Source organism: Columba livia, chromosome 1, assembly GCF_036013475.1.
Source record: "Columba livia isolate bColLiv1 breed racing homer chromosome 1, bColLiv1.pat.W.v2, whole genome shotgun sequence".
In the NCBI taxonomy this organism is placed as follows: domain Eukaryota; kingdom Metazoa; phylum Chordata; class Aves; order Columbiformes; family Columbidae; genus Columba; species Columba livia.
Window position 1 is genome coordinate 208,791,275 of NC_088602.1, and position 26,683 is coordinate 208,817,957.

At 47.6% G+C, this 26,683-nt stretch overlaps 1 protein-coding gene across 2 annotated transcripts in view; it reads right to left on the reverse strand.

The window, feature by feature from the left end:
- Positions 1–26,683, reverse strand: part of PLXNA4 (plexin A4) — a 490,888-nt gene that overhangs the window by 112,874 nt on the left and 351,331 nt on the right. For both annotated transcript variants that reach the window (XM_065049321.1, XM_005509327.3), the window contains exons 6-8: positions 7,306–7,429; positions 3,554–3,707; positions 785–884 (exon numbers count right to left, since the gene is read on the reverse strand). In XM_065049321.1, the coding sequence (XP_064905393.1) occupies positions 785–884; positions 3,554–3,707; positions 7,306–7,429 (378 nt within the window). The remainder of the gene's footprint in view (positions 1–784; positions 885–3,553; positions 3,708–7,305; positions 7,430–26,683) is intronic.

The following is a 26,683-nucleotide window of genomic DNA, read 5'->3' on the forward strand; positions in this document are numbered from 1 at the left end:
TTGCTGAGCCGCAGTAATTATCTGCTTTTGGCACTTCTGATGGCTCAGTGGTGGGGACAGAGCCTCCCAGCCTTCCCCAGGGGTGGATCAACATGATGGAAGAGCATCTTTCTGTGGGAAAGCTGCAGACCTGCTCTGGTGGGGCAGCTCCTGAGCAGCCCCAAGTGACAGCCAAACACCACAAGAATGGGGCGCAGGGCAGGAAAGGAGCTGGCAGGATGGAAAGGATGGCCTTGAAGGAATCAGTTGTGTGCTGCCTGCTCAGTTCACATCATGCCGTAACAAGCAACACCTGTCTTTCCAAATCTGAGGGCCCAAGACCATGCTAAGCACTTGGGGCAGGCTCCAACTGGTGGGGCTGACAGCATGGATGAGGGTTGAAGGTGCATGTGTGGGGGCAGGATCCAGCCATCCACAAGGAAGTGCTTAATAGGAAGATAAGAAGGTCATTTGCTGAGGTCATGCCTTGCTTTTTACTCTGTTCCCTGACAAACTCCCACTGATGGGATGTTCCCCTACATGAAGGACTCATGAGGATGCACCACTCTTCAAGAAATTGCCTTCCTGTAAAGGAGGGTAATCATCAGAACAAATGGCCACTATACTACTCTGGGTCTTCCCAGAAGGGACCCCCACCATGCTGACCATTGCCCAGGTGACTCTGACCCCTGGTCATCTCCACACCTAACCAGTTCCCTGAGTAACATATGTCCCAAACAGCAGTGGGTTCTGTGGCAGATCCAGGGGTGAGATGAAAAGCAGATATCAAAGGAAATGAACATACGAGTTGTGGACGCTGCAGTTGTAGAAGACGAAACTTGTGCTGGCAAAGGTCATACCCGTTTCCTTGGACTTGAGCTGTAGCTGGACAATGTGATGATCTCCTATGGGAAAAAAAATAGACAGATCAGTGTGTGACTGTTTTGTTAGTCTAGTTAAGTCGTGTTGGCCATCCCACCAGTCTGAACCTGGAGTTGTCCCACAGTACGTTGGCTATTCTATCCTCAGTAGCTGTAAGAAGTACAATAAAATCCTTCTAGAGCCTGGTTCTCCAACAGGTACATCTGACCCCTCTTATGGTACTGGCGTGATAGAGTATGTCTTCACCACTAGAAGTTATCATACCTGGGAGCAGAGTTTGGTCTGGATGATGACAAGTTTAGAGCATACCTCACTAATTACAAAAATATGGTGACAGAAGTCACCAAGTAGAAAAGCTAAGCTCAAAGGGAGGATGTAGATGTCTGGACTTAGGAGGTAATTCAAATGTTCTTAAAGTGCTTCCTTGCTGCTGGTTCAATTAATGTTCATAGAAGGAAGGGGCCTGCGGGAGATTTGATTGCCGGACCCAAACACTGGTGGCCTGTGCATGTGCTGCCTGAAGGATGAACAAACCTGCTTTCCTGAGGGAATAAAGAAACATCTACTTTCTCCTTCCTCCATTATTTAACATCTCTGAATAGGACCCAATATCCAGGACAACCATGCCTGAAGAAGGCCACCTCCAGATCCTGCCCCCAAAGAGAGTTTATACCTTGACAAACAGGATGGAGGAATGAGCAAGGAGAATATATCATACCAGTGAGGACAAGATAGGTGCTCCCTATCTTCAGCCTGGGAAATGCTGAGAAACAGGGAGATTCCCAAGTGAACACTTCCTCCAGGTTCACTCGATTCATCCCGAGCTCCATTCAGCCAAACCTCTGGCTACAAAGAACTCAGTGTGAGGGACATCCATGAGCCATTTGCACTTCCAGAAGGACCAATCCATTTCCATAACAGACCCATCCACAGCAAAACCTGCATCTCAGCTCCTGCACACCATCTCCTCCTTCCCTCTCCCACTACTCCCATGCTGGGCAGTCAACCTTTCTCTCTTCCCACAACACCAAAAGCCCTATTCAGAGCCTATCAGCTGTAGGTAATGAGTGGGTGCAGTAATTGCAGTAATTTGGGTGGAGAAGGGACCCATGTTTAATTCAAGATTTCAACCTGGCTGGCCTTTTCACCTCTATTATTTTCCTCCTCACCTGAAAGATTCATTAATCAATCAGGCCAAAGCAAACTTGACAAGTCATTGCAGCGTGTGCACACTCGCCCGCTTACAAGCACACACACACACATACATACAGACGCACACACCCCACGCACTTCACTAAACACATTTTGCTGCCAGTGCTCGACTCTGCTGCCCATCTGCTGCCGCCGGCTTTGACAGCTCTGTTAACTGTGTCGTATTTAACAACTTTGCCAGTGTCTTGCATATATTTTAAAACAGGATGTGAGGACTGGATGGCTCTAGGGATCAGATGTGCTACAGAGCCACACATCCCTTTGGTTCAAATCCAGCTTCTGGCACTATCCATGGTGGACTTGGGCTTTGCAGAGGTGCAGAGCACCAGGTGCTGAAGTTGATACAAGACACAGGTGCCCAGATTCTCTGGAAACCACACTTCACATAAATCTCCCTCTCTCGTCCTGCCTCCAGCTTCCACTGCTATTTTTGTTTGCTGGTTGATTATAGCCTGGCCTGGGACAGATGTCCATAGCAAGGAAATAGCTTCTGGCGTCTATCTTGGTAGGCAAACATGACTGATAACTACCTGAAAATGATAACAGCCCTTTAGGGGCTTGTTTTGGAGAGGACAGGCAGCTGTGTGCAGCTTGGGGAGGGCAAGGGGGAGATGATGGGGACGGTTTATGTCACTTCATTTTCTGTGGCCTGAGAATCCTCAGAGACCAACTTTGCAGTAAAATTTCACAGGAAGCCAAGAATAAAAAATGGCAACATCCTCTCTGCACCTCTTGGGGTGATCAGCAGGGTTGACAGTTTTAAATTAAGTCCCCGTAAAGAGCCGCAGGTGCTCTCGAAAGTGCCTGGAAAAGTTGTTAGGAAAGGGGAAAAGCAAAGGGGCAGGAAGTTTTGGGTGAGGGGACCATCCTTGGGGACGAGGTATTTTTCTGTGCTGGGTCACTTTGGGAGAGAGAGCCAGTAACAAACCTGGAACAACTAAAGGCCAGGGACAAGGACAAGGAACTAAGCACGCAGATGCAAATCTGTGAGGAGCAGGATGAAATTACAGACATGATCATTTGGGTCTGCAGGACTTTCCGCCTGCTGCACAGGATGGGATGTGTTAAGAGCACATACGGTCTCATTCTCTGGGTTGTGTAACACCAGCCTCGGCAAAAGGTGAGCAAATATCCCACATCCACCTCTTGTCTTTGCTAGATATATGCAACTGCCACTCGGTGGCAGTCTGAAAACACAGTCACATATATAAGCACCTTGATGCAGGTCCTGGTATTGCAGCTGAACACGTGTGGACACGTAAACACACATACATTCAGACAGCTCATGCTATGGTGTGCTGTCATGCAGCTCCATCAGTGAGCACCAGCGCAGCATTCCACCATCTCCCTGTGCTTTGGATACCTTGTCCTCAGGCTCCCATGAGCCAAACTCTGCTTTGTCCCAAAGGAGAGACACAGGGGTGTGAGGTGAGGAAAGGAGGGAGAAGTTGTGGAGATGGAAGAGCTGTGGGATACCCACCGTTCTCTGTGATGATCTGGGGCACCTCTTTGGCAGCTGGCGAGATGCATTGGATCTGACTGCCCACCACCAAGCCATCCATCTCTGAAAGGTCTTCAAAGGTGCAGTTGACTCCTGCTGATAGCTCGGGGACATTGTAGGTCTCCAAGACCAGCTGCAAGCAAAGATGGAGGGAGGGAAGAAGAGATAGGAAAAAAAAAAAAAAAAAGACAATACTAAGCCGAACCACAGAGCTGGACCAGCAGGAGAGAATTACACTGGAGAGGTCGGACAAAGAGCCTCTTGCTAGAGAGAGCATCCTCCTTCAACAGAAAGCAGCGATTCAGGAGAGGGATGTGTGTGCGGAGGGGGTAGGGGATGAGATGCTGATGCCAACACAAGTGGTAGGTGACTATGCAGGGACAACTGCATCCCAATGCTGGCTGGCTGGGTCAGTGAAGAGGAGGGAGTGCTCACTATCTCTCATGCAAGTGTCAGGTTAAGCGGGGAGTCTTTGGAGCCAGCTGTGAAGACCAGGGCTTGGGTGGCCCCAAGGCACGCGGTTTCTGAGGAAGGTGACTACTACTCACAAGAGGCACTCTGCAGACTACAGAGAAACTGTAGCGCTCCAGTCTAACTCTCTACGGCCTGCTCTCCTAGCATCAGCAGATGGGGGAGCGCTCTGTCACCAAGTTCCTGTGTAAGGAGAGTCTAGTTACAGCCTTCAGTCCACCACAAAAAAAAAAATAAAATATGCTGTCTCTAGAGGCACAGCAAAACTCTCCTGCCCATCCCACCAAAGATGCAGTTGGCCCTGGGGGCATGCTGTATTAGGGCTCCATACATTAAAAAAAACTGTGAAGAAGAAATTTGCCCATGTTTTTGTCATTCATAACACCCACTGGCATTGCTACCTCATTGCCCATGGTCATGAAGGAATCTTATGGCTGGTTTCCACGAAGTTCATTCTTGGGAGAAGAACCCTCATAAAATACTTTGGGTTGGAAGGGACCTTCCAAGTGCATCTAGTCCAACCCCCCTGCCATGAGCAGGGACATCTTCACCAGCTCAGGTTGCTCAGAGCCCCGTCCAGCCTGGCTTTGAATGTCTCCGGGGAAGGGGCATCCACCACCTCTCTGGGAAACCTTGGACAGTGTTTCACCACCCTCATTGTAAAAAAATTCTTCCTCATGTCTAACCTGAACCTCCCCTCCTTTAGTTTAAAACGGTCACCCCTTGTCCTGTTGTAACAGGCCCTACTAAAAAGTCTGTCCCCGTCTTTCTTCTATGCTGTTCTGCTGCTAACTTCCCAGACCAGAGAAGGTCCTACATGGCTGTTCTCCATCACTGAGGGTCCTGCCCAACCCACCAGACCATGTCTGAACACAGACAGGCATCCTAGGCCACTTCTAGCACCTGCTGATGACCTAGTAGTTAGTATAAGTTTAGTGGTTTTGTGACCAAACACTTGACACAGGCACAAATGCAGATGGTCCCCACACTTGCCTCCTCCATGAGCTATCGGAAGCCTCATTGGAGGTGACAGCTGCTGAAAGGACACACAAATGCATGCTGAAGTGTTGTTTCTACCAGCACAAAGAACAGAGGAGGTCAATCAAGGTGACAAAGCAGGAGAGGATGATAACAAAACGTAATGCTTACTGCTCCCCCCACACTGTGTTTTCCTCGCCTAGAGAAGGCTTGGAGCTATTTCTTCACACTAGGCACCACCAGAGAGAAAGGCTCAGCAGACAGGCCTGAGCCCTGGCTGACATAAAGCCTTTGTGAGAGTATGTTCATTTTCAGGTTATGAGAATGGCAATGGGAAACGTGATTTTTTTTGGTCTTGAATGGGGAGTAGGTAAAGCTTTGGTTATTCAGATGGATTTAGCACTCAGGCTAAATCCATTCTCCCAGCTTATTAATACGCTGCTAGCAATGAAGAAGGGAAAACTATTCTGCTTAACAAACATTTAGTTCTGAGCATGGTCAATGCAGAATGTAGGTGTGCCATGCAGAAGATGACACCAATGGATAGACCAGCAGTTCTTGGCAATGAGCATCATGAGCCAGTGCACACTCTGAACAGACAAAAAGTCCTACATTCCACATGCCTGCTCTGGAGCTACTGTGACGAAGGAAGAATGAGCCTTCCCCCAACAAGTATCTCTTCTCAGAGATCCCAAAGCAGCAGCCCTAGACTGAAACAAACTCAATTTTCCAAGTTCCCAAACTGAAACAGATTCAGACAAAATTTTCCAAGTCCCTGTTGGTACCCGAAGTCTAAAAGGTTGTCTGGCCACACAGATCCCTCCTCTGCCTCTGTGGGCAAGAACTTAATATCATTGACCCTTTGCTAGAACCCAAGTGGAATGCAGTAAGAACATCACCAGCCATATATACATTAGTGCTTGCCTCCTAATTTCCCAAGAGACTACCTGTGGTGGCTCTGGATGAGCTAGCACACCAGTCTATGTGGGACTGGGCTGAGACTCACATGGAAATGTTAATGCAGATTACTGAGAAACAATCATACAATGGCAATTTCTGATCCCAGCAGCTCTGGGTTGCCTTGCCCTGCTTGCGTAACCTAGAGGTAAAGGTCTTTTATTATGTTATCAATTTAAATCGCCTTGAGCCAGCTAGTCCCCCAGGATTTATTCCAACATGAAAGGATTCAACCACTACTGAGAGAATAAGAAAAAGAAACCTTGAACTCCCAGAAGAACAAAGGACTCAAGATGTCTCAGATCAGTTTTGTTTGAAGCCTAGGAAAGTAAAGTCACAGCAAAGTTAAGAGGCTGAAACAAAGCAGCAGTGATTGGACATGCAGGCTTTGAAAGGCTGATTTCATTATTGCTGAAGAAACTCTATCACTCCAAAAACTGTCACCTGGAAGATGTCTGGCAGCTACACCTTGCACAACACCATTTAAGACCTTTCAAGGTGTGGGCCTAATGGCTAGCTCATCTAGATATGGAGCTTTTGGGGCCTGGGTGATCAGCTTAATTCCAGCCCAAATTAGTATGGCCAAAATGACAGATCCCTCAGAGCCTGAACAAAATCAGTCTCTGTGGCTTTCTTGGAACATGTTGAGATCTCACCACATAAGGTACTGCTGTCATCCTTGGCTGCCGACTTGAGTAGCTTGAGGCAATAAAGATTAAACCTTGTGCTGAGGAAAGTCACAAGAGATAGCATGAACATCAGCAGCGTTAGGTTCCTCTGCACAGAATCCTGCATCTCTGCTCTGCATACTTAGTGCTGTAGCTGGAGTGGGGTGGAGTTCTCGGTGGCTTAAAAAGTAGACATTTCAACCCAAGGTGATGGGAACTTGGAGCCTACTGACATAACTCATGGTATTCCTCACTAGTCCTTCTAAAAGATAATTTCTAACCATGATAATGTCCCTTGCCTGAAGTCCATGCCCAGCCAGAAGCAAAACTCTCTCCCAGGGAAGTAAACAACTATGCTGGGTACACAAAACACTTGCAGGGCACAGAGTCCCTTCAGACCTGCCTTTGGTTACTCATAGCAAACAGGGAAGCCTCTTTCCACACTTTTAAATAGGGGATAACCAAGGCCAAAATGTCCTCCCATGGCAAATATTTCCTCTGTGCCAGGAAAGTAGCTGGGGAAGTTAGTGGACTCTGGAGAACATCTTGCATCAGGCTGCCAGTCCTTCCCAATCCAGGTTGCACATACTTGGGTCTGTCAGACTGCATGGGCAGATTAAACCTGAGGAGCGGGGGGAAAGGATTAATATTCCTCACCAATACGTTGTACTGGGAGACAGAGATGTTGTTGGGATGCACGGTAAGCCGGACGCACTGCTTCATCTCCGAGGCGAATCTCCGAGGCTCGCTGGAGCGTTCACATCGCTCCTTCCTCGTGCACCTGGGCAAACGGGAACAGAGAGGGACACAGTTAACACAAAACTATGCTGTGATGATGAGGAGAACCCTGGGACATGAGTTGTTCCATCACCTTTCCACAGAATCACAGAATGTTTGGGGTTGGAAGGGACCTCTGGAGATCAACTAGTCCAACACACCAGCTGAAGCAGGTTCACCAGAGCAGATCATACAGGAATGTGTCCAGGCGGGTTTGAATGTCTCCAGAGAAGGAGACTCCACAACCTCTCTGGGCAGCCTGGGCCAGGCTCTGGCACCTCAAAGTAAAGAAGCTTCTCCTTGTGGGTGGGATCATCATTTTGGATGGCAAGTCAACATCATGCCCTTTGCACTAGCCACAAAACCCTGCTCATGCCCTGGGGTGCTCTGACCAGTACTAGCAGCCACGGGATTGCTCAGCAGGCTGGAGAATTGCAAGGACACCACGGAAGGAGGAAGGGTGCTGGGTCTAAGCCACATCTCTTAGGTAGAATACACAGCTCTAGAGACGCTTTGTCTCTCTACCCCCATAGCTAGCATAGCGTAACCTTCCCCTGGCAGCCCTGAAAACTGTCCTGTCCAAGGGCAGTGGGACATCTTAGACAGAGATGTCCTTTCAGAGTAGTTCTGCATAGTCCATGCTCTTTGGCCTTGCTGTGGAGACTGCAAATCTATGGTGCCTCTGAGATGCTGGAGGGAGGCAGCCTTCTCATCCCTTGCCCAGCAGCTGCTAATTAGTCCCAAGCAAGTTGAGGGTTTTTTGGCATCTGGTTTGACAGAGCCTGACTAGAGGTGCCCAGGGTTGGAATCTTAAAAACTGTAGTGCTCCCAATTAGTGAGAGATCAGTGAAGTTGCTGGGTACACAGCACCTGGGCTACACAAGCCTACGAAGCTTTTACACCACACACTAATTATTGTTTGTGCTTTCAGCACTGTCACCATCTCTGGTTTCATCTGTCCAGTGTACACACAACCCAGTAATATGAACTAATAGCGGTGCACCCTGTTTCAATCCATATTTGCATTTGCTTCGCATAAAACACATCTGTATTTTACTCCACATACGCTACCAAGGCCATCACTTCAAGGAAGACATCTGCCTGGAAATCCAGAGGGTTAATACAAAAGGACAGCTCCAACTGCATGCCAATTACCTTTTGCCATTAAGCTAATGTTATGGACTTGCACAGGGTGTCTTCAATGGATTTTGTTATTAGCAGTGCAATTACCCCCCATTAAAATCAGCTATAAAGACTAAGTACGGATGTTAAATTATTCACCCACTCCCAGACTTCAGAGTCTTGGTTGTGAGAGCTACTGGACGGTTCGCTCCAAGATCACCCCTCAATGCCTTTGCTCCCCAGAGCAGAGGTTGTGCCTATATTCATGGGGATTTGCAGACAGGGATCTAATCTAAGGCAACACATGCAAAAGCAAACCAGTATGTGGCTGATCCTGAATGTTATCAAGCTTAGGGGCTAGCCTAAAACTTTAGGACTTAGCTTCTCTCTAGTGCTGAGACTAAATAAAATGGGCGCCACAATTTCAAACTCTAATTGCTTCATCTTTTTTTTGGTAGAGGAAAGATTTGTATTTCCAGTGGCAGGAATCATAAAGGGAGATCTCTGCCATTCTCAGCATGCTCTCAGCATTGCAGCTCCCACTCTGAGTTCCCTTGGAGTCTTAATCCCATTAAGTCTCCTCTAGCGCTGCCACATGCTGGATCAGGAATTTTAAATGCGCAGTCTCCAGAGGGCTGGACGAATAGCCAGTTAACTGATCCCAAAACTGTTAAGTCCCCTATCGTGGAATAAAAGCCATGGCAAAATGCTGACCTGAGATTTTTGTAACCACTTCTACAAAACAAATATGCACAGCAAACCCATCAAAGATCTGCAGGGCGTGAGAACTCCTCTTCTGAGAAGAGCTTGGAAGGAAACCCTTTTGGGCTCAGTGCTAAAACACAAATGCCTGAATTCTTCAAGATGTCCTGCTACCTCCCATTTATTTCGTCCAGCTGTAGCATGACAGAAATATCTGGATTTTCTAAAATTAAATAGGCAGATACTTACGCTCAGTTCAAGTGACAGAAGTGATGGAAGTGGCGGAAGTGGTAGATGCCCCATCCCTGGAGAAATTCAAGGCCAGGCTGGATGGGGCTCTGAGCAACCTGATCTGGGTGAAGGTGTCCCTGCTCATGGCAGGGGGTTGGACTAGATGAGCTTTGAAGGTCCCTTCCAACCCAAACTACTCTATGATTCTATGACTCTAAGTGTAATAGCACAGCAGGTTGAAAACACATCCAACACAGGAGGACAACACATGGGTATAGATTAAGCATCTAAGAACCTAGTTTGTATTCCCAATCTCATCACTGAGCAGGAATATAATAATCAACACATTATCTTGCTGTTTACTGGTCATGCACATTCAAGACATGTAACTCTTCACACCAGAAACTCACTCTATATTAGACTGATGTGTCTTATGGCCTTCATATCTATTGAAAGGTGTGTTGCTATCCAAATAATGAAACAATGAAAAACCAAACCAAACTAAGCCTGGTTTTAATATAGAGTTAAGGTTGCAATGTCAAGCTCTCAAGAATTAGGTACTGCCAGATGGAAAGTAGCTTCTGCACTCCTAAATCTGCTCCCTGCACTCACACGCTGCAAGCCAGACTTTAATTAAAGGATCTCACGTTATTATTCTTTTTTCTCCATGGATGACCTCAGTTCTGTCACTTCCTAAGTTTTGATTTTGACTGTCTGACTTTTTCAATGCAATTTTTCAATTTAAAACAAAAGGAGGAAAATCCCCAAAACACCTAACTGTGCCTGGTACTCGAGTTTGATGTTGAGAGAGCTCTGCCGAGGTGAACAAAACCCAGCAGGGTTCAGGCTCTGGAGTCAACATCACAGACCCCGTCCTTGAGTTGGCAGCATAATTCATCCCAGGTAACTGATCCCAGCTGCTGCATAAGTCAAGACTAAAGGAGTGGAGTTGCCTGTCAGTGGGTTTTACAGTTTTGTCTGTGCAGAAAGGAGTGATGGGGGCTCTTCTCCAAGGCCTTTTGGTTTCCCCCATCTCCACTGTCTTGACCACCTTATCTATCCAGAGCTGGAGCATGTGGAGCATCCTATGGGTCTGCCCAGCACCTGCAACTGAGGTTCTTCAGATGCAAAACGTGGTGGATTTTCAGGGAGGCTGAAAAAAAGCTGCAGACCTTCTCCCTCCAGTCTTCTTCTGCACTGCCAAAAATGTTCTGCCCTCCCCCCAAAAGTGGGGGGAAGCAGCAAAGAAAATTGTTTCAGCATGTGCAGAGCAAAGTATTGGCCTCCAGCATCGGCCTCTCAAATCCTTGAATGGTGTTGGCTGAAACACAGGAACAAACATGGCAAAGCACCCAGTCGATGAAGGCAGCTGCCCAGAGGGGACATCACAGCCCAAAAAGTAAGTTCAGCAAATTTTAAATACAGGCAAATGGGACTTTTAATAAGTACTTCCAGACACAAGTGCCTGCCTTAGAAAAGTGGTCACCTGGAAGGCAGCTGCCTGCAAATGGCAGCTGGACTGTGAAAGGGATAATGAAATATCCCAACCCCAGCTAATTATTTGTGTTGTCTCTGTTGAGAGTCGGCGTGTACTTTGGGCCCTGGGAAGATCGCTGTGACTCTGATGCACTCGCATCTGGTGCTTCTATTACAGCTTATGCAGAAAAAAAAATACCTCGTACTGCCAATAACTGTCTCGCTTTAATAAAATATCAGTAACTCTAACGCGCTGGGTCTGTCAATATGCGGAGATCACTTTCCACTGCCATATAACCTAATTCAATGCTATTCATGTTATAATTAGCTGGTGCGTAACTCCTACCCAGTGGCATTGCATTACACTTAAGACACCTAAAAGAGCATATTCCACTCCTGAACTTATTTGCATAAGATTATGGTGCAGACACAGTGCTTCACTGTACGTCTCAATAACACCTGCTATTTCATTATCAGCTGCATCTCTAACAATCACAAGCATCCTGCTACTGTCCAAACCATTAGTACGAACACTAAGAAACTGGTCCTACCGCTGAACCATGAGGAATGCTATTTCCTCCTCATCTCCCATTAAGAATAAATACCGCTAACACTAACCCTCTGTTCACCATCCACTAACCAATTATTTTAATAGTGTTAAATTAATACTTTGTGCTTCTATAGCATCTCTCATCTGAGGATCTCAAAGGGCTTTGCCTGGAGCTAATTAAACTTCACAACACCTTTGTGAGGCTGAGACATTACCTTGCAGAGACAAAAGTGAGGCTTAGACACATGCCTGTCAGAGAGCAGAGCAAAGCCCAGGTCTCCTGAGGATGAGATGAAGACCCTGGTTTGGAACCCAAAAGATCATGATTAAATCCCAGGTCTGCCATTCTGGACCTAAAGCAACCTGCTCAGGCCACATTCTGTAAAGACCTTCTGCAGCAGGGTGAAGTCCTATTCCACCTCTGCAGCAAGATGCTGAGGGCTCTTCTGCCTTGCTAGGGCATGGTCAAACCAAGCCCAGACTCACTCCACCACCTCCAGGATTTGTCCCTAAATGTCCAAGGTTAGGAGGGTTAATTTCAAGCCCGGAAAATTTAGGAGAGCCTGAGCACAGACCAAGAGGTCCATGGACCTGGACAGACCAGGTACAAGAAGGGTCAAGCAGGTTTGGGTTGGAAGGGACCTTCCAAGCTCATCCAGTCCAGGCGACATCTTCACCAGCTCAGGTTGCTCAGAGCTCCGTCCAGCCTGGCCTGGGATGTCTCCAGGGATGTTTCATACACCACCTCTCTGGCCAACCTGGGCCAGTGTCTCACCACCCTCAGTGTAAAAAATTTCTTCCTCATGACTGGCCTGAAAGTCCCCTCTTTTAGTTTAAAACCATCACGCCTTGTCCTATCGCTATAGGCCCTGATAAAAAGTCTGTCCCCATCTTTCTTATCATCCCCTTTTAAGTACGGAAAGGTGCAATAAGGTCTTCCTGGAGCTTTTGTTCTCCAGCTGAACACCCCAACTCTCTCAGCCTGTCCTCCCAGCAGAGCTGTTCCAGCCTCGGATCATTCCTGTGGCTCCTCTGGCCCCTCTCCAGCAGGTCCATGTGTGTCCTGTGCTGAGGACCCAGCGCTGGACCAGCACTGCAGGGGGGTCTCACCAGAGCAGAGCAGAGGGGCAGAGTCACCTCCCTGCACCTGCTGCCCAGGCTCCTTGTGGTGCAGCCCAAGATACGATTGGCCTCTGGGCTGCAAGCGCACATTGCCGGATCATGTCCAATCTTTCATCCACCAGCAGTGCTCTACCTGCAAGCTCTTTGTTTTTGCTGCGCACAGTGTGGAAAAACAATCATGCTACTACAGGGTTGCCATCCTAACAGAAGGCATGTGTGCCATGTGCACACTTTCACTCGCCTTTGCCTCTCAGTCAAGACACATCTCCACCATCCTGTTGTAGAAAAATAACTCAGAGATGCTCAGAGGTTGGCAGAGCTGCAGATGCTCTTAGGACCTGAGCCAGAGCATTCCTGCAGCTCTGCAGCTCCTATTTCTTGCACCAGGATGGAGCCGTACACTGCACAGAGACTTCTACAGACCAAAGTCTTCATCCCTCTGCCTGGTTAGTCATTAGGGACAAACTGCTTCATGGTCCCATGAGCTACAGGCTTTCCCCTTAGTCATACCTGCCAGCAAGGCAGCCCTTAGTATTGCTTTTGAAGACAAATTAAATGCATTTAAAAAGCACAATGGCTCTTGTGCCCGGCCTTTCTAGTTGTAATTATTTTCTAAGACATGCAAAACACTGATAAGATCATCCAGTGGGTTTTCTCTTATAATTTGGACTTGCAGGGTGGGAGGCGCTCAGCTGCTCCACAGACCCAGGTGGTGCCCCTGGGGCCACAAGACTTTGGGGAAAGGTGGAAAGTTGTTCTGCTAATTCACACCATTAGCCAGATCTGGTGTTCTCTGCTGGAGACCAAACTAACTGACACCCTGGGTGGACTAAATAGACAGAGACAAATAATCCTGGGAGGAGAAAACCAAAGAGAAAGTTGCTGCAAATCATTTTTCCTTTTCTTTTTTAGGAGGTGGAAACACTACAGTCAGAAAAACAGCATATACTCCTAAGTCTTTCCTTGTTTACATGCACGACTGTTGAAAAGCAAGATTTTGATTCTCTGTTTTCTTTTGTTGTTGCTGTTCTTCTTCATTTTCCCAGAAGCAGACTAAAGTATCCAAATTTTATGACACACAAAAAAACCAGTTTTCTGGCAATGGAAAAGGTCTTATCTGCAATTTTGTCAATTAAAAACAATTTTCAAGACAAAAGAGTGGTGATTGGATCTGATCAGAAATTGCTGCTCAGAACAGAGGGCCTTTTTTGTATTTTTTTTACAAATGGCAATTAGCACATTATACAATATTTTATTCAGTATATAAAAAAAATCTTACCATTAAAAAAAAAAAAAATCCCAGAAATAAAATCCAAACAAATTAATATATATATATATATATATTTTTTTTTTCTGGAAAAACCTCACCATTTGATGCACATCAGTTTTCTTTTGGCTGCTTTTGCATTGCAAGACTCACAATATAGCCATTGATGTGGGTTTGAAGGGAAGAAGAGGGACATAAAGTAGCTGTATTTGATGCCAAAGGTAGGGGGGGAGTGATGTGAGAGACAGCTCAATAGTTTGGGTCAGCTCAGCAAACCGAAATTACACCTTTCCACCATCTCCAAACAGGTAATTTGCAGGCATGGCTGTTTTGCAAAAGGTTTTGACATTTCAGCTTTCCTTTCTGATACCAAAAGGTGACATTTCCTGCAGGGGACAAATTCACTCGCCCTTTGACAGAACAATCACAGCCACCCTTTCCTTACACCTTCCCACCAGCGCTGGTGAACTCGAGGTGGCAGATGGGAACCATTGCAGACCCCATTGACAGGAGCAAGGATGGGCCACCAGGGCCAGACAGGACATTTTGATGGGATACAGGCTCCATGTTGGAACCCCCATTTGCCTCTCCAATCTGTTCAATGCGAGGCATTTTGTTGTGGTGTGGGGTCACTCACACCAAGGTCCTCAGCTTGTGCAAGATGGAGATGTTGCCCCATCCTGTTCCTCATCCTTTCCCAGTTCTGTGGTTTTTTGCTTAGACACAGTTTCCCATGTTTTTCTCATGTCTCTTCAGCTCTTCCCCTTAAATTCATCCTGTTTTTTGGACCTGCCTTCTTCTCAGGTTGTCTGTCTGTCTCCTTGATTTTTGTCACCAGGGTTGTCACGTGTCTCCTAATCTCCTCATGACCCATCAAGAGAAAATATGATATGCGGAAAGAGAACATGGGAGTGGATGGAGAAAGGATGGGGACATGGGGACCGGGGGGAGGACAAAGGGACTGGAGGTCAGCTTGCATGTCCCAAACTCTCTATGAGGACAGAGATGTGCAGGGCTGGTGTGCACACCCACATGGTCAGAGCCACAAGGACCATCACCTCTTCCTATGACTCACAGTCTGATCTTTCTGCCACTTCTAGTGGTCTCTTTGCCCAGGCATGTTAGACAGATACATCCTAGGAGAAAGTTCAGGAGAAGGATAGAGGGGATGAATGGAAACTTTCAAGGAAATCTTATTCACGTCTCAATTTGAAGACCCAGGTGGTCTCAGCCATCCTGGAGCAAGACAGGGCAAGTGCCTTACTAGCACAAACACTGCACAGGGGATTGCCAAAGACACCCTGTTCCTGCTGTGCCCAAAGTCCTTGCTCAGAGGCCAGAGGAGATGTCTACTAGTCGCAGGGCCTATTGCGATAGGACAAGGGGTGATGGTTTTAAACTGAAAGAGGGGAGATTCAGGCCAGTCATGAGGAAGAATATTGCACACTGAGGGTGGTAAAACACTGTCTCAGGTTGGCCAGAGAGATGGTGGATGCCCCATCCCTGGAGACATCCCAGGCCAGGCTGGAAGGGGCTCTGAGCAATCTGATCTGAGTGAAGATGTCCCTGCTCATGGCAGGGGTGGCACTGGATGAGCCGTGAAGATCCCTTCCGACTCAAACTATTCTATATGATTCTGTACTCGAAAACCAGCCAGGTAGGTCAGCGATGCCTTTTGCAAGGTGGTCAGCAGAGGGAGCTCAGTGGAAGCCAAGTGCAAACGCTCCTTATGGCATTTTCAGCCAGGGCTGGGGACAGGAGCCTGGGAAAGGAACTGCAGGACACAGAGAGTCATTCATTTCCAGGAGGCTCTGGAGATTCAAGCTATCTGTCTGTGATGGCCTGAATCAGCCTCATTAGTCTGGTCCCTCTTTCAGGATGGGATGCAATATGACAGCTTCATTTTTTGTTAGGGAAAAGTTTTTGGTTTCCCAATTGGAAAGAAGGACGAGACAAGAAAAGAGCAATTAAAGGGATCTGGGGACTTAATAAGAGGTTAGCTTTAGCCAAAGTCTGACCAAAGTGTAGAGTGAGCTTTGTGTCTCCCAAGATGGTTTTATCGCAAAGGGGGAGCAAGGCTGGGGAAGGAGGGAGCAGCTGAAATTTGCCTTTCCCTCTGCTTGAACCAAAGCAATTTTCTGGCTGGAGTCAGGATAAGGAAGGAGATTCAGTCCCACTCGCATGTAAAGTTTAAGGTCAGTTTTAGCAATGTTTTGACATTTCCAGGTTCTCTTGGGTTCCTAGGAACAGGAATGCCATAAATGTCGAGACGCAGACATAATTGACCTTAAACTTTATGTTGTGATGTGGCGAATAGCCATCCATCCCTGTCTCTTCTTCCTGGCCTCTGGGTTGCTGAAATTTAGCTCTCCCTGGCATCAAGGAGTTAAATTTTATCCACTGCCTGGGATACTCCGTTCAGGACAGAAAGGCAGGAGATGCTGCAGGGAAAAAAGGGCAAATCCAAGCTGAGGTCATGCACAGGATCATTCCTGAGAAAACCGTCCTGGCGATGAAAAGAAGGGAAGCTTTCTCAGCAAAATTATATGCACCAGAGGAAAGAGTTGGACCCTTGTTTTCATCTTTGGCTCTAACCAGAAACAGGCCCACCTCCCCAAGAAATCTGCTCTTTGGGCATCAAAGATGTGCTTGGGCAAAGATGGGAAAAACGCCACTGGAGTGACCGAGGGAAATCAAAGCAGTGTGGGTTTTTTTAACTGGTGGTGTTTGGCAATTCAGGAAAGCTGAAATCCACTATTTGGAGCTTTGCATCTTCCCAGGGCAATTTTTCAGGGGCCACAAACCACTAAAAGTTTCAGAGCACTAACCAAAGCTCATTCCAATCTCTGCCCTTTTCTATGTCCCAGCAGGGACAGCCCTGGGGTGAAAGACCAGAAGTTTCCCCCATCCTTGGGCTGCAGTTTGGGGAGGGAAATGCCACCCTGCCAACGCTGCTCCTTCCTCGAAATCCTGCCTGCCACCATCAACCCTGTCACTTCGCCAAATAGACTGAGGATGCTAATTGCTCTGCCTGCTAATCTATTCTAATGCATGGTAATAGAAGCCGAGTTTCTGCCCTGATAACTCTCCCGGCTTATGTTGCAGAACGGCAAACCCACCGCCTGCCCGTTATCTCTGTCCCCAGGTGGGATCCTCCCTCTATTGCAGCAATAGAATGAGCCCACCCCTGGAGCCCCGCGGGGCGTGGGTGCAAGGGATTTACTCCTCTGTCTCCCATCCTACAAAGCCAGGCTCTCCATAAACATCATCCCTCCCCACTCCTTTGAGCGATTTCATGCCCCTTCCCCTTATCCCCCTCCCTAAGTTTCCAGAGCTGCAGATTGTCTTGTCCATGTTAATCTTGCCTGGGGGGTCCTAGTTTGACCCATCAAATGCAACCAGCTCCCCCAACTGTGAACAAAGGTTCGGAGGTGGCCTAAGGACCACACCAGCTCACACACCGCTGGGGTGCAGCCACAGAGAAGTGATTTGTGTGTACACATGTGTGTGCCGCTGTAGACAGATCCCTGATGAGCATTTTGATGGCTCATTCAAGCCTGAGATGAACAGGACCATTTTACATGCAAATCCCTGGAAACTTGGAGCCTTTGTCTGATGAAGAATTGGAAATTGTCTGCTGGCACAAGGGGAGGAGAGTGTGGAAATGAAGGAGGCGGTCTGTGGAAGGTGTTGTGGAAATTCAGCCGGTCCTGCTCAGCATTACAGAAAGGCTCCTTTCCACCCATGACAGCCATTGTGTTCAGAAACACCTCAAAAAGTCCCAACAAGCTCTGCAGCATCACTCAGCCTCCAGGCCTGAACAATTTTGCAGTGAGGACTTGGCTCGAGGTGGGTCCCAGCCCCTGGCTGCAGGCGCATGTGCCACTTAAACTAAAGGAGGGGAGATTCAGGCTGGACATGAGGAAGAAATTTTTACAGTGAGGGTGGTGAGAGCCTGGCCCAGATTGCCCAGAGGTGTGGTGGATGCCCCATCCCTGGAGACATCCCAGGCCAGGCTGAACAGGGCTCTGAGGAACTTGATCTGGGTGAAGATGTCCCTGCTCATGGCAGGGGTGGCACTGGATGAGCTTTGAAGGTCCCTTTCAACACAAACTGTTCTATGATTTCAGGCTGGGGAACACTACTTTCATTGTCTTCAGCTTCCATCGAGACCCACACCATGAAGCTCAGCTGTCCTGACAAACATCGGCCTTTGTTAATTCCCATATGACACTGAACACCTGAAGCAATGACCAGCCACCATTGTGCTGGAAACCCACAGGTCCCTGGAAAAAGCCAATTCCCTACTGTAGAAGCAGTCTGAAAAAAGCCAACACGTGTTTGACATATGGGAGGAAGGGTTCATCCTGCCTTCATCCACTGACCCTTTCTGACCTCCTGTAAGGGTCAAACACACAAGGAAAGGACATCTCTGAAGCTGCAGGGTCTCTGCTATGCTGTCGCTTAAATCACAGCCCTGTCATTCCTTTTGTTGCTGAACTAACCAGGCACAACACAAGCCTGGAAGGTAAAGGTAGAAGGAGAATCTCAGAGCACAAAATCACAAGCAGTAGGCAGAACTCAAGCCAAAGGCACATATATGAACTGCACTCAATCCGGGGTGCTGAGGTGGTCTATGAGAAAGAAATCACAGGAATCTGCCTCGCACTGACTTTTGCCACCTGCCCATAAAAGACTGAGTTTGAAATTAAGATGGAAAAACCCTTGAGGTTTCAGCTGAAGGCTACCTGAGTAATACAAGTTTTTGTCTCTGAGGAGGCAGTAAAATAACTTTCTCAGCACTGAATTCACTTATAGTCATTTTAAGGAAAATTTAAAAAGAAGAAAGCAAGAGAAAGAGAACAAGGTTCCTAGATAATGCAAGTAATTAATGAACAAAATTACTTTTCCCAGAGAGTATCCTATCATGGCGCTTCCTATTCTTGCTAATAATATTTGTGAGTGTCTTCCCCAGAACCTGGGCAGATAACACCTACGCTCTCCTGCGCTCCTACATGCTCTCATCTGCACGGGCTGATGCAAATAATTTGTTCAAAGAGGACGAAGCTCTTTGTTCATGGCCTGATTCAGATGCCTGGGAACATTATCCCTGAATTCTTTGTGGAAGCCTCTCTCAAGTAACTCCAGGGAAATATATTTGGTCTTTTCCCTATCACGACAACGCAAATGCCAAGTATCTGTTGGTGAAGATGATAAGAGGTGCCCATACCTCCAGAAAGGTAAAATGTGGGGTATGTTGCTCAGAAATCAAAGCTAATCCAAATCAACAGTCCTGAGGTTTCCCCATGAATTGCCACCAAGTCTGCAGTGAGACCCAGGAATCTTAAAAATGGCTGAGAGGCTTTGGTGCCACTTCAGCCTCACTTCTTAAAGGACAAAGGACAAGAAAACTGCAAACGAGGAGCACAGCATCGGTGTTCAAGTATTGCGGGAAGGTTTGGGGAGCCACGAGAAGTACACTGTACGGGATCCCCCATTTATACAGACACTGAATCACTTGCAGGCTCAGCCAGCATGTAATTTAATTGCTCTTTTGCTGTTAGCATCTGCTGTTCTGACTTTGAGAAGCATAGCAAGAAGAGAAAATATTTTCACAGGATAGACTCATGGGACTTCAACACTGTTTATCGAAATCCCCCACCTCTAGAAACCCATTGCCCCAAATACTTTTATCCAGGAATGTGCAGGGCATAGGAGACCTCACTGAGTTTCTCAAACCAGGCTCTCCCTCCCCACTGCTCCTTTTGACCTTCATCAATATCTCCTTTGTCACGTCACTCTTCAGCTTTTCCCCTTCCCTCCTCCTGCCCATGTGCATCCATCCATCTGCCCATGTCCCCCGGCAGCAGAGCCAACAGACAATGACGTGTGCTGGAGCTCTGGTGTTTGCTGCTGGCAGAGACTGTTCTTCCCTTCAGGCCAAAACTTTCCCCATGCTTTGCAGCACTACAATTATTATAGAAGCCTGAAAAAAAACCCCACAGGATAACACAAAGAGATTTGCATTGAGTCCTCGTTACTGTGCAGTCCTCAAAAGGAAGGTCTCTGGCTGCCTTGTGGCTCCTGTTGGAGAAGAGAGACACTCCACACAGAGAGTGAAGCCTTACTGAGGAAAAATAAGCTGAGGAACGTCTTAGCCTAGGCTTGGCTTTCTCTGAGGGGAAGCCATATGAGGAACGGCTAAAGTCACTTGGCTCATTCAGCCTGGAGGAGTCTGAGAGGAGAGCTCATGGGGGCTGCAGCTTCATCGCAAGGGGAGCAGGAGGGGCAGGGCTGAGCTCTTCTCTTTAGTGACCAGTGACAGAACCCAGGGAATGGCAGGAAGATGTGCCAGGGGAGGGTCAGGTTGGACATGAGGAAAAGGTTCTTCACCCAGAGGGTGCTGGAGCACTGGAACAGGCTCCCCAGGGAGGTGTCACAGCCCCAAGCCCAACAGTGTTAAAGAAGAGACTGGACAATGCCCTCAACCACATGGTGTGAATTTTGGGGTTATCCTGTGCAGGGACAGGAGTTGGACTCGATGATCCTTGTGGGTCCCTTCCAACTCAGGACATTTTATGATTCTATGAAATCACTGTGATGGGATTTGCTTCCTGAAGAGACAGGTACCAATGCAATCTCACCAACCCCACTTGGACTATGAAGTACCCAATCCATCTCTATGGCATTTGTCTCTTCAGAGCAAGGAAAAATCACAGGTTGAGCTGGATGCCCAGCCTTCAACAGGCGAACTGTATTGTAAGTCATAAATAAAGGATAAAATGTGCCTACATAGTAGTTTTCAGGCCCTCATATGACTGATGCACAGGCTATCAGAGCTAGAGCTTCCCAGCTACATAAGTCAGCATTTCACTCCAACACTGACCCAAATAGCAGTAAAACCCCTACTCAAAGTATGCCTCGTCCTGACTTTCACAGCTCATCCACATCATGCAGTAGAAAAGGGAATGTGGGGTGCAATGGAACAAGAGGAAGAAGAGATCAAAATGGATTTTAATCTTAGTCTGCCCAAGGCTGCTTCAGTCAAAAAGTCAGAGAACAAGCTCAGTTGCCATCTTCCTAAGTCTCTTCTCCCTGATGAACAAAAAGGGCCACAATCAGGCAACCAGGGATCCCTCTATAGTGTTTGCCCACCCAGCAAGGACAGCAAGCTGGCTCTGGAGAGAAGATCGAAGTTGAGCAAGTGTACACCCAGAGCCAACCCATAAGAAACAAAAGGCCCAGGACTTCAGACCACCTTAGAAATGATCCCTACCTCAACCCTCTGCTGGTTTAAGCCAAAGGAGGTCCTCAGGTATTATTCTCCTAAAACATGTGTGTTGCTCCTAGCCTAGTCTGGCTCATGCCACCAAGCCTGTCCCTCACAGTGTGAGGCACAGGAAAACACTCCCTGACCTGCAGCTTTGCTGGGGATCTCAGTTAATCCTCCAGCTGCAAGGAAAAGGCTGTCAGCACGTGATGTATGAATTTTCCCTCATCCATGCATGGCTGGAAGGGATGAGTTAAATGCTGAAAAATTGCCGTGGCGCTACGAATGACCTCCGGCAGGCTGGGTTGTCAGGCGCATGGCAATAGAGTCATTTATTATACATTCCAGGTGTCCATCTCCTGCACAGGCTTTCCTAGTTTCCTTCCCTTTAAAAGAATGTCGTTTCTGGAGAAAACTAACATGGTGATTCTCTCTGAGCCATTCTGAGACTACTGGGTGTGCAGGATGGCCAGGTTGTGCTGGTGGCTGCGATGGGAAGCTATTATTTCTTCTGGCTGTGACAGGGTAGAGCAATGCTCTGACACAGGCTGTGAAGCTGTGATTACATAATCACAGAATCACACAGAATCACTGAATGTTAGGGATTGGAAGGGACCCTGAAAGCTCATCCAGTGCAATCCCCTCACTGGAGCAGGAACACCCAGATGAGGTTACACAGGAAGGTGTCCAAGCAGGTTTTGAATGTCTCCAGAGAAGGAGACTCCACAACCTCCCTGAGCAGCCTGGTCCAGCATTCTGTCACCCTCACCGTGAAGAAGTTTCTTCTCATATGTAAGTGGAACTTCTTCTGTTTCAGTTTGCATACCCTTGTCTTACCATTGGTTGTCACCGAGAAGAGCCCGGCTCCATCCTCCTGACACTCAACCTTTATATATTTATAAACATTAATTAGCTCAACCCTCAGTCTCCTCCAAACTAGAAAGCCCCAGCTCCCTCAGCCTTTTGTCATAAGGGAGATGCTCCACTCCCTTCAGCACCTTTGTTGCCCTGAGCTGGACTCTCTCCAGCAGTTCCCTGTCCTGCTGGAACTAAGGGGCCACAACTGGACACAATATTCCAGGTGTGGTCTCCCCAGGGCAGAGTAGAGGGGCAGGAGAACCTCTCTGACCTACTGACCACCCCCTTCTAACCCACCCCAGGTACCATTGGCTTCCTGGCCACAAGGGCCCAGTGCTGGCTCATGGTCATCCTGCTGTCCCCTAGGACCACCAGGTCCCTTTCCCCTACACTGCTCACTGATCATTCCCCAACTCATACTGGAACCTGGAATTGTTGTGATACTGTGGATCCTGTGTGGGTGAGTGATGGGAAAGGGCTGGGGATGCTGAAGAAGGTAGGAATTCAGGTGTAGTTTCATGGTGTTACCTCTCATGCATGATCCACCCGTATGAGACACTTCTTCTCCCACCGTGATATTACGTGATGGACAAGAGCCTAACTATATCTGCAAAGAGTAAGAGAGTCCTGCTAGACTTGGAGTCCTTCAGAATTAACCCTATAATGTTCAATCCAGAATCCTGAATTCAAACAATGCATCTTATGGGTTGGTTGCAGGACTCAGGTTTTTCGTTACATTTGGAAGGGAAACAATAGTCTGGCACTGTGCACTGCAGAAAGAGGTAGCGGAAATGGAGATGATAGTGTGTTTGTGCTCTTACATGGGTTGTAAAACAGAGTAAGGATGCTTTGAGACAGCCTAGTTGGATCCAGAGTCAGGCTTATGCTCTGCATACAGACAGATGGTGACATAGAAATGTCTAGGTTAAATAGAGGGTAGACCTGGCAACAGGCTGAAGTGCATTAAGCCCCACTTAAATGATCCTGCTTCAACCTGCACAACTTACTGACGGAACGTAGAAGTCGGGACATCAGCTAGGGGCACATCCTCATTTATCCTTGACCCACCAGAGAGTGTTCAGAAGAGGGCCACGAAGTTGGTGAAGGGTTTTCTCTGATTGGAAACCATGTGAGGAGTGGCTGAAATCACTTGGTTTGTTCAGCCTGAAGAAGAGGACACTGAGGTGAAACCTTATCACAGTCTACAGCTTCCTCATAAGGGGAGGAGGAGAGGCAGGCACTGATCTCTCTGATGATCAATGATACAACCCAAGGGAATGACAGAAATATGTGCTAGAGGAGGTTCAGGTTGGACATTAGGATGAGGTTCTTCACTCAGAGGGTGCTGGACACTGGAACAGGCTCCCCAGGGAAGTGCCACAACCCCAAGCCTGACATTGTTCAAGAAGAGACTGGACAACGTCCTCAGACACATGGTGTGAACCGTGGGGTGTCCTGTGCAGGGACAGGAGTTGGACTTGATGATCCTTGTGTGTCCTTTCCAACTCAGGACATTAAATGATTCTACGAGAAAGCAAAAGCCTTCACCACTCAGACACAGTGTGGGTCTGGGCTTCACTTGTGCAGAGAGCTGCTAGGCTCAAGATGTCTCTGCTCCTGATCATGCAGACATCTCGGTGTTGGTGGAGGCTTGGACCAGCATTTATCTCAGACTGCAGATGTATCCTCAGGAGCGTGGGCAGGCTGGCAGAGCCAGGAGACAAAGGTGCTTGGTGCAGGCTCCAACCCACCCCTTCCCTGCCTTCTACATCCCAGCAGCCCAGGGTGTTAAGCATCATTTGAATCCGGTGCAGCGCATGAGGTGAAGGTGTTATTATTCAAGCCACTGGTTCCAATGAGATTATCCAGTCTAATGGAGCAGCTTGCATGGACCTCCTCTAAGCCTGAATTTTCACTGTCAGAAAATCCCCAGTCAAGTGGAAAATTAGAAGGAGAAGGGAAGAGGGGGTTGTGGAAGGGAGAATGGAAGGGATGATTAAGTTCTCTAGAAATTAATTCATAACTAGGGAAATGGAAATAATAACTCCCCAAGCCAATGGACGATCCCCAGCAAACACATTTCAATTTGGAAGCCAGCTTTGCTGCTGTTGCATCGTTTGCTTTCTGGCTCATGCTGTTTCATTGATTTAATTTTCCACCCAAGGTGTTGACTTTGTCCTCAGATTGTGGCTTCTGCTTTCAGAGCCCCCTCGATACCCCTGGCTGCCCAAACCACAGCACCCAGCACTGGGCATGTCCAATGGACACCACCAGATGGAAGTGAGGGTAGAGCTGCAGTAATGCACTGGGGAAGAGACTGAAGAAAAAGGGAAAAAAGTATGAAAGGAAGGATCTCCTTTTTCAGTCCTTTTCTTTTTTTCCCAGAAAGAGATCCCAGCACTCAAGAGGTTTAGAAGCTCTTGTGCAAAGCATACATGCTGGCTTGATGGACCTCACAGGCAGCACCAGACTCTTACACCCTGACATCAAAAGATGCGTGTCTCTAAATCTGTCTTTGGTATATTGTGATCCCACACACTGTCCAAGGGCAGGACAGGATTTGGTCAAAGCCTCTAGACTGTCAAATCTGCAACAACGAGTTTGTTGGGTGAAACAGCTTCTAAACACAGTTGCATATTCAGTTCAGACAGCAAGGCTCGCCTCCAGGGCATCACAGAATCATAAAATAGTTTGGGTTGGAAGGGACCTTCCAAGCTCATCCAGTGCCACCCCTGCCATGAGCAGGGACATCTTCACCAGATCAGATTGCTCAGAGCACTGTCCAGCTTGGCCTGGGATGTCTCCAGGGATGGGGCATCCACCACCTCTATGGGTAACACGGGCCAATTTTATCACCCCCAGCATAAATACTTTCTTCATGTCCAGCCTGAATCTCTCTCTTTTAGTTTAAAACCATCACCCCTTGTCCTATCACAACAGGCTGTGCTCAAAAGTCTGTCCCTATCTTTCTTATCGTTCCCTTTTAAGTCCGGAAAGGTCGCATTGAGGTCTCCCAGGAGCTTCTCTTCTCCAGCTGAACACCCCAACTCTCCCAGTCTGTCCTCACAGGAGAGGTGTTCCATCTCAGTAATAATAATAATAATAATAATAATAATAATAATAATAATAATAATAATAATAATAATAATAATAATAATAATAATAATGTATTAATAACACTCATAATTTAATAGAAGCATCATATGTAGCAGCTTTGTCTACAATTGTGTGAGATACCCACTGTAGGCTCATAAATGGAGTCCTCTGGCCTGACTCCCAACAAACCATGTCCATCACTGCCAGATCTGTTGCCCAAGCACTGCATGGACCTGCGAAATGGCAAAAGAACAAAACAGAACTTTTGGCCCCAAGATGGGGCATAACTGGATACCAGTTAATGAACAAAGAGGCAGAGACATGCAGGCTGAACTGCAGCAGGGGACAGTGGATCTCCAGCAGTGATGGGTTCCTGGGCACAGAGCTCTGCTCAGCTGCTTGGCAGGGTTTGCACACACGTGCACAAACAACAGCCCCGAAACGGCCTTGAAATGCGGCTGGAGAGAGTTAACAATTGTTTACCTGATTCCCCAGTGCACTTCGATAAAATGTTAGTGCTTCCCAGAGGCACGAAATATAATTTTGCCTTAAAGGTTAATAGTATTCTGCTCACCGAGGAAAGAAACGAGTGCTTGAAAAGCTCTTTCATTAGGATCCCAGCCCGTTGCACTTCAGATGGTACCCAGGGCTCTGACCACCACGGGGAGCTGGACCAGCCCAAGTCTGCTCTCCCTCTCCTCCTGCCTGCAAAGCCAGCATCCGCGGCTCTGTTTGCAGGAAAGATCTCTTTCCAGAGGTTCAGAAGTTTCTAGCACTGAATTTAAATTAAAAGCGATACCCATGACCTTGGGCAAGAGAGAGACCCTTATTTATGAAATGCAAGTGAAGTTTTCCTGGGTTTTGGAGGGGTTGTTAGCATTTCTAACAACAAATGCACCAAAACAGAGGGGAAAAAATAAGCCCAACCTTTGTGGCAGGAGGTAAAGCTGAGAGTCCTCCGCAACCAGAGAGTTCCCAGGAAAAACTGCCCTGAACAAGCCCCTACCTCTCTGAGTCACTGATCCTCTCCAAGCACATCCCAACTTGGTAACATTTTGGGGTACAGTGCTCTCCTGCTGCAGAGCAGAGAATGCACCCACAGTTGCCAGGCTTTGATGAGGAAGCCATGACCTTTATGTGCTTTAAGCCTCTCCCAGAAGAAGAGGATGCTGGGAAACAAGGCTACTCCTAGTTTATGTGTAAATATACCAGGTGCTGTGATCCACTTGCTTTCTGTAACCACAGTGGCTTTAGCTCAGCTCAAGACTTCCCTCATCAGAGAATATCTGGTCAGACAGACACTGCCTGGGTCCTCTTGGGTTGTGAGAAGCATCTCACAGTGTCTTGCTATTGTCTGTGAAATCTGTTTGAGAATGGGTTGTTCTGGTCCCTGGCTGGATCAGAGTGTGCTGTGCATGGGCTTGCTCACATCCAGTCTGACCCTGCTCATGGCAGGGGTTGGACTAGGTAGCCTTTGAAGGTCCCTTCCAACCCAAACTACTCTGTGATTCTGTGATTCTATAATTTTATGAACTGGGACTGACAGTCGGATGCTGAGGGATGA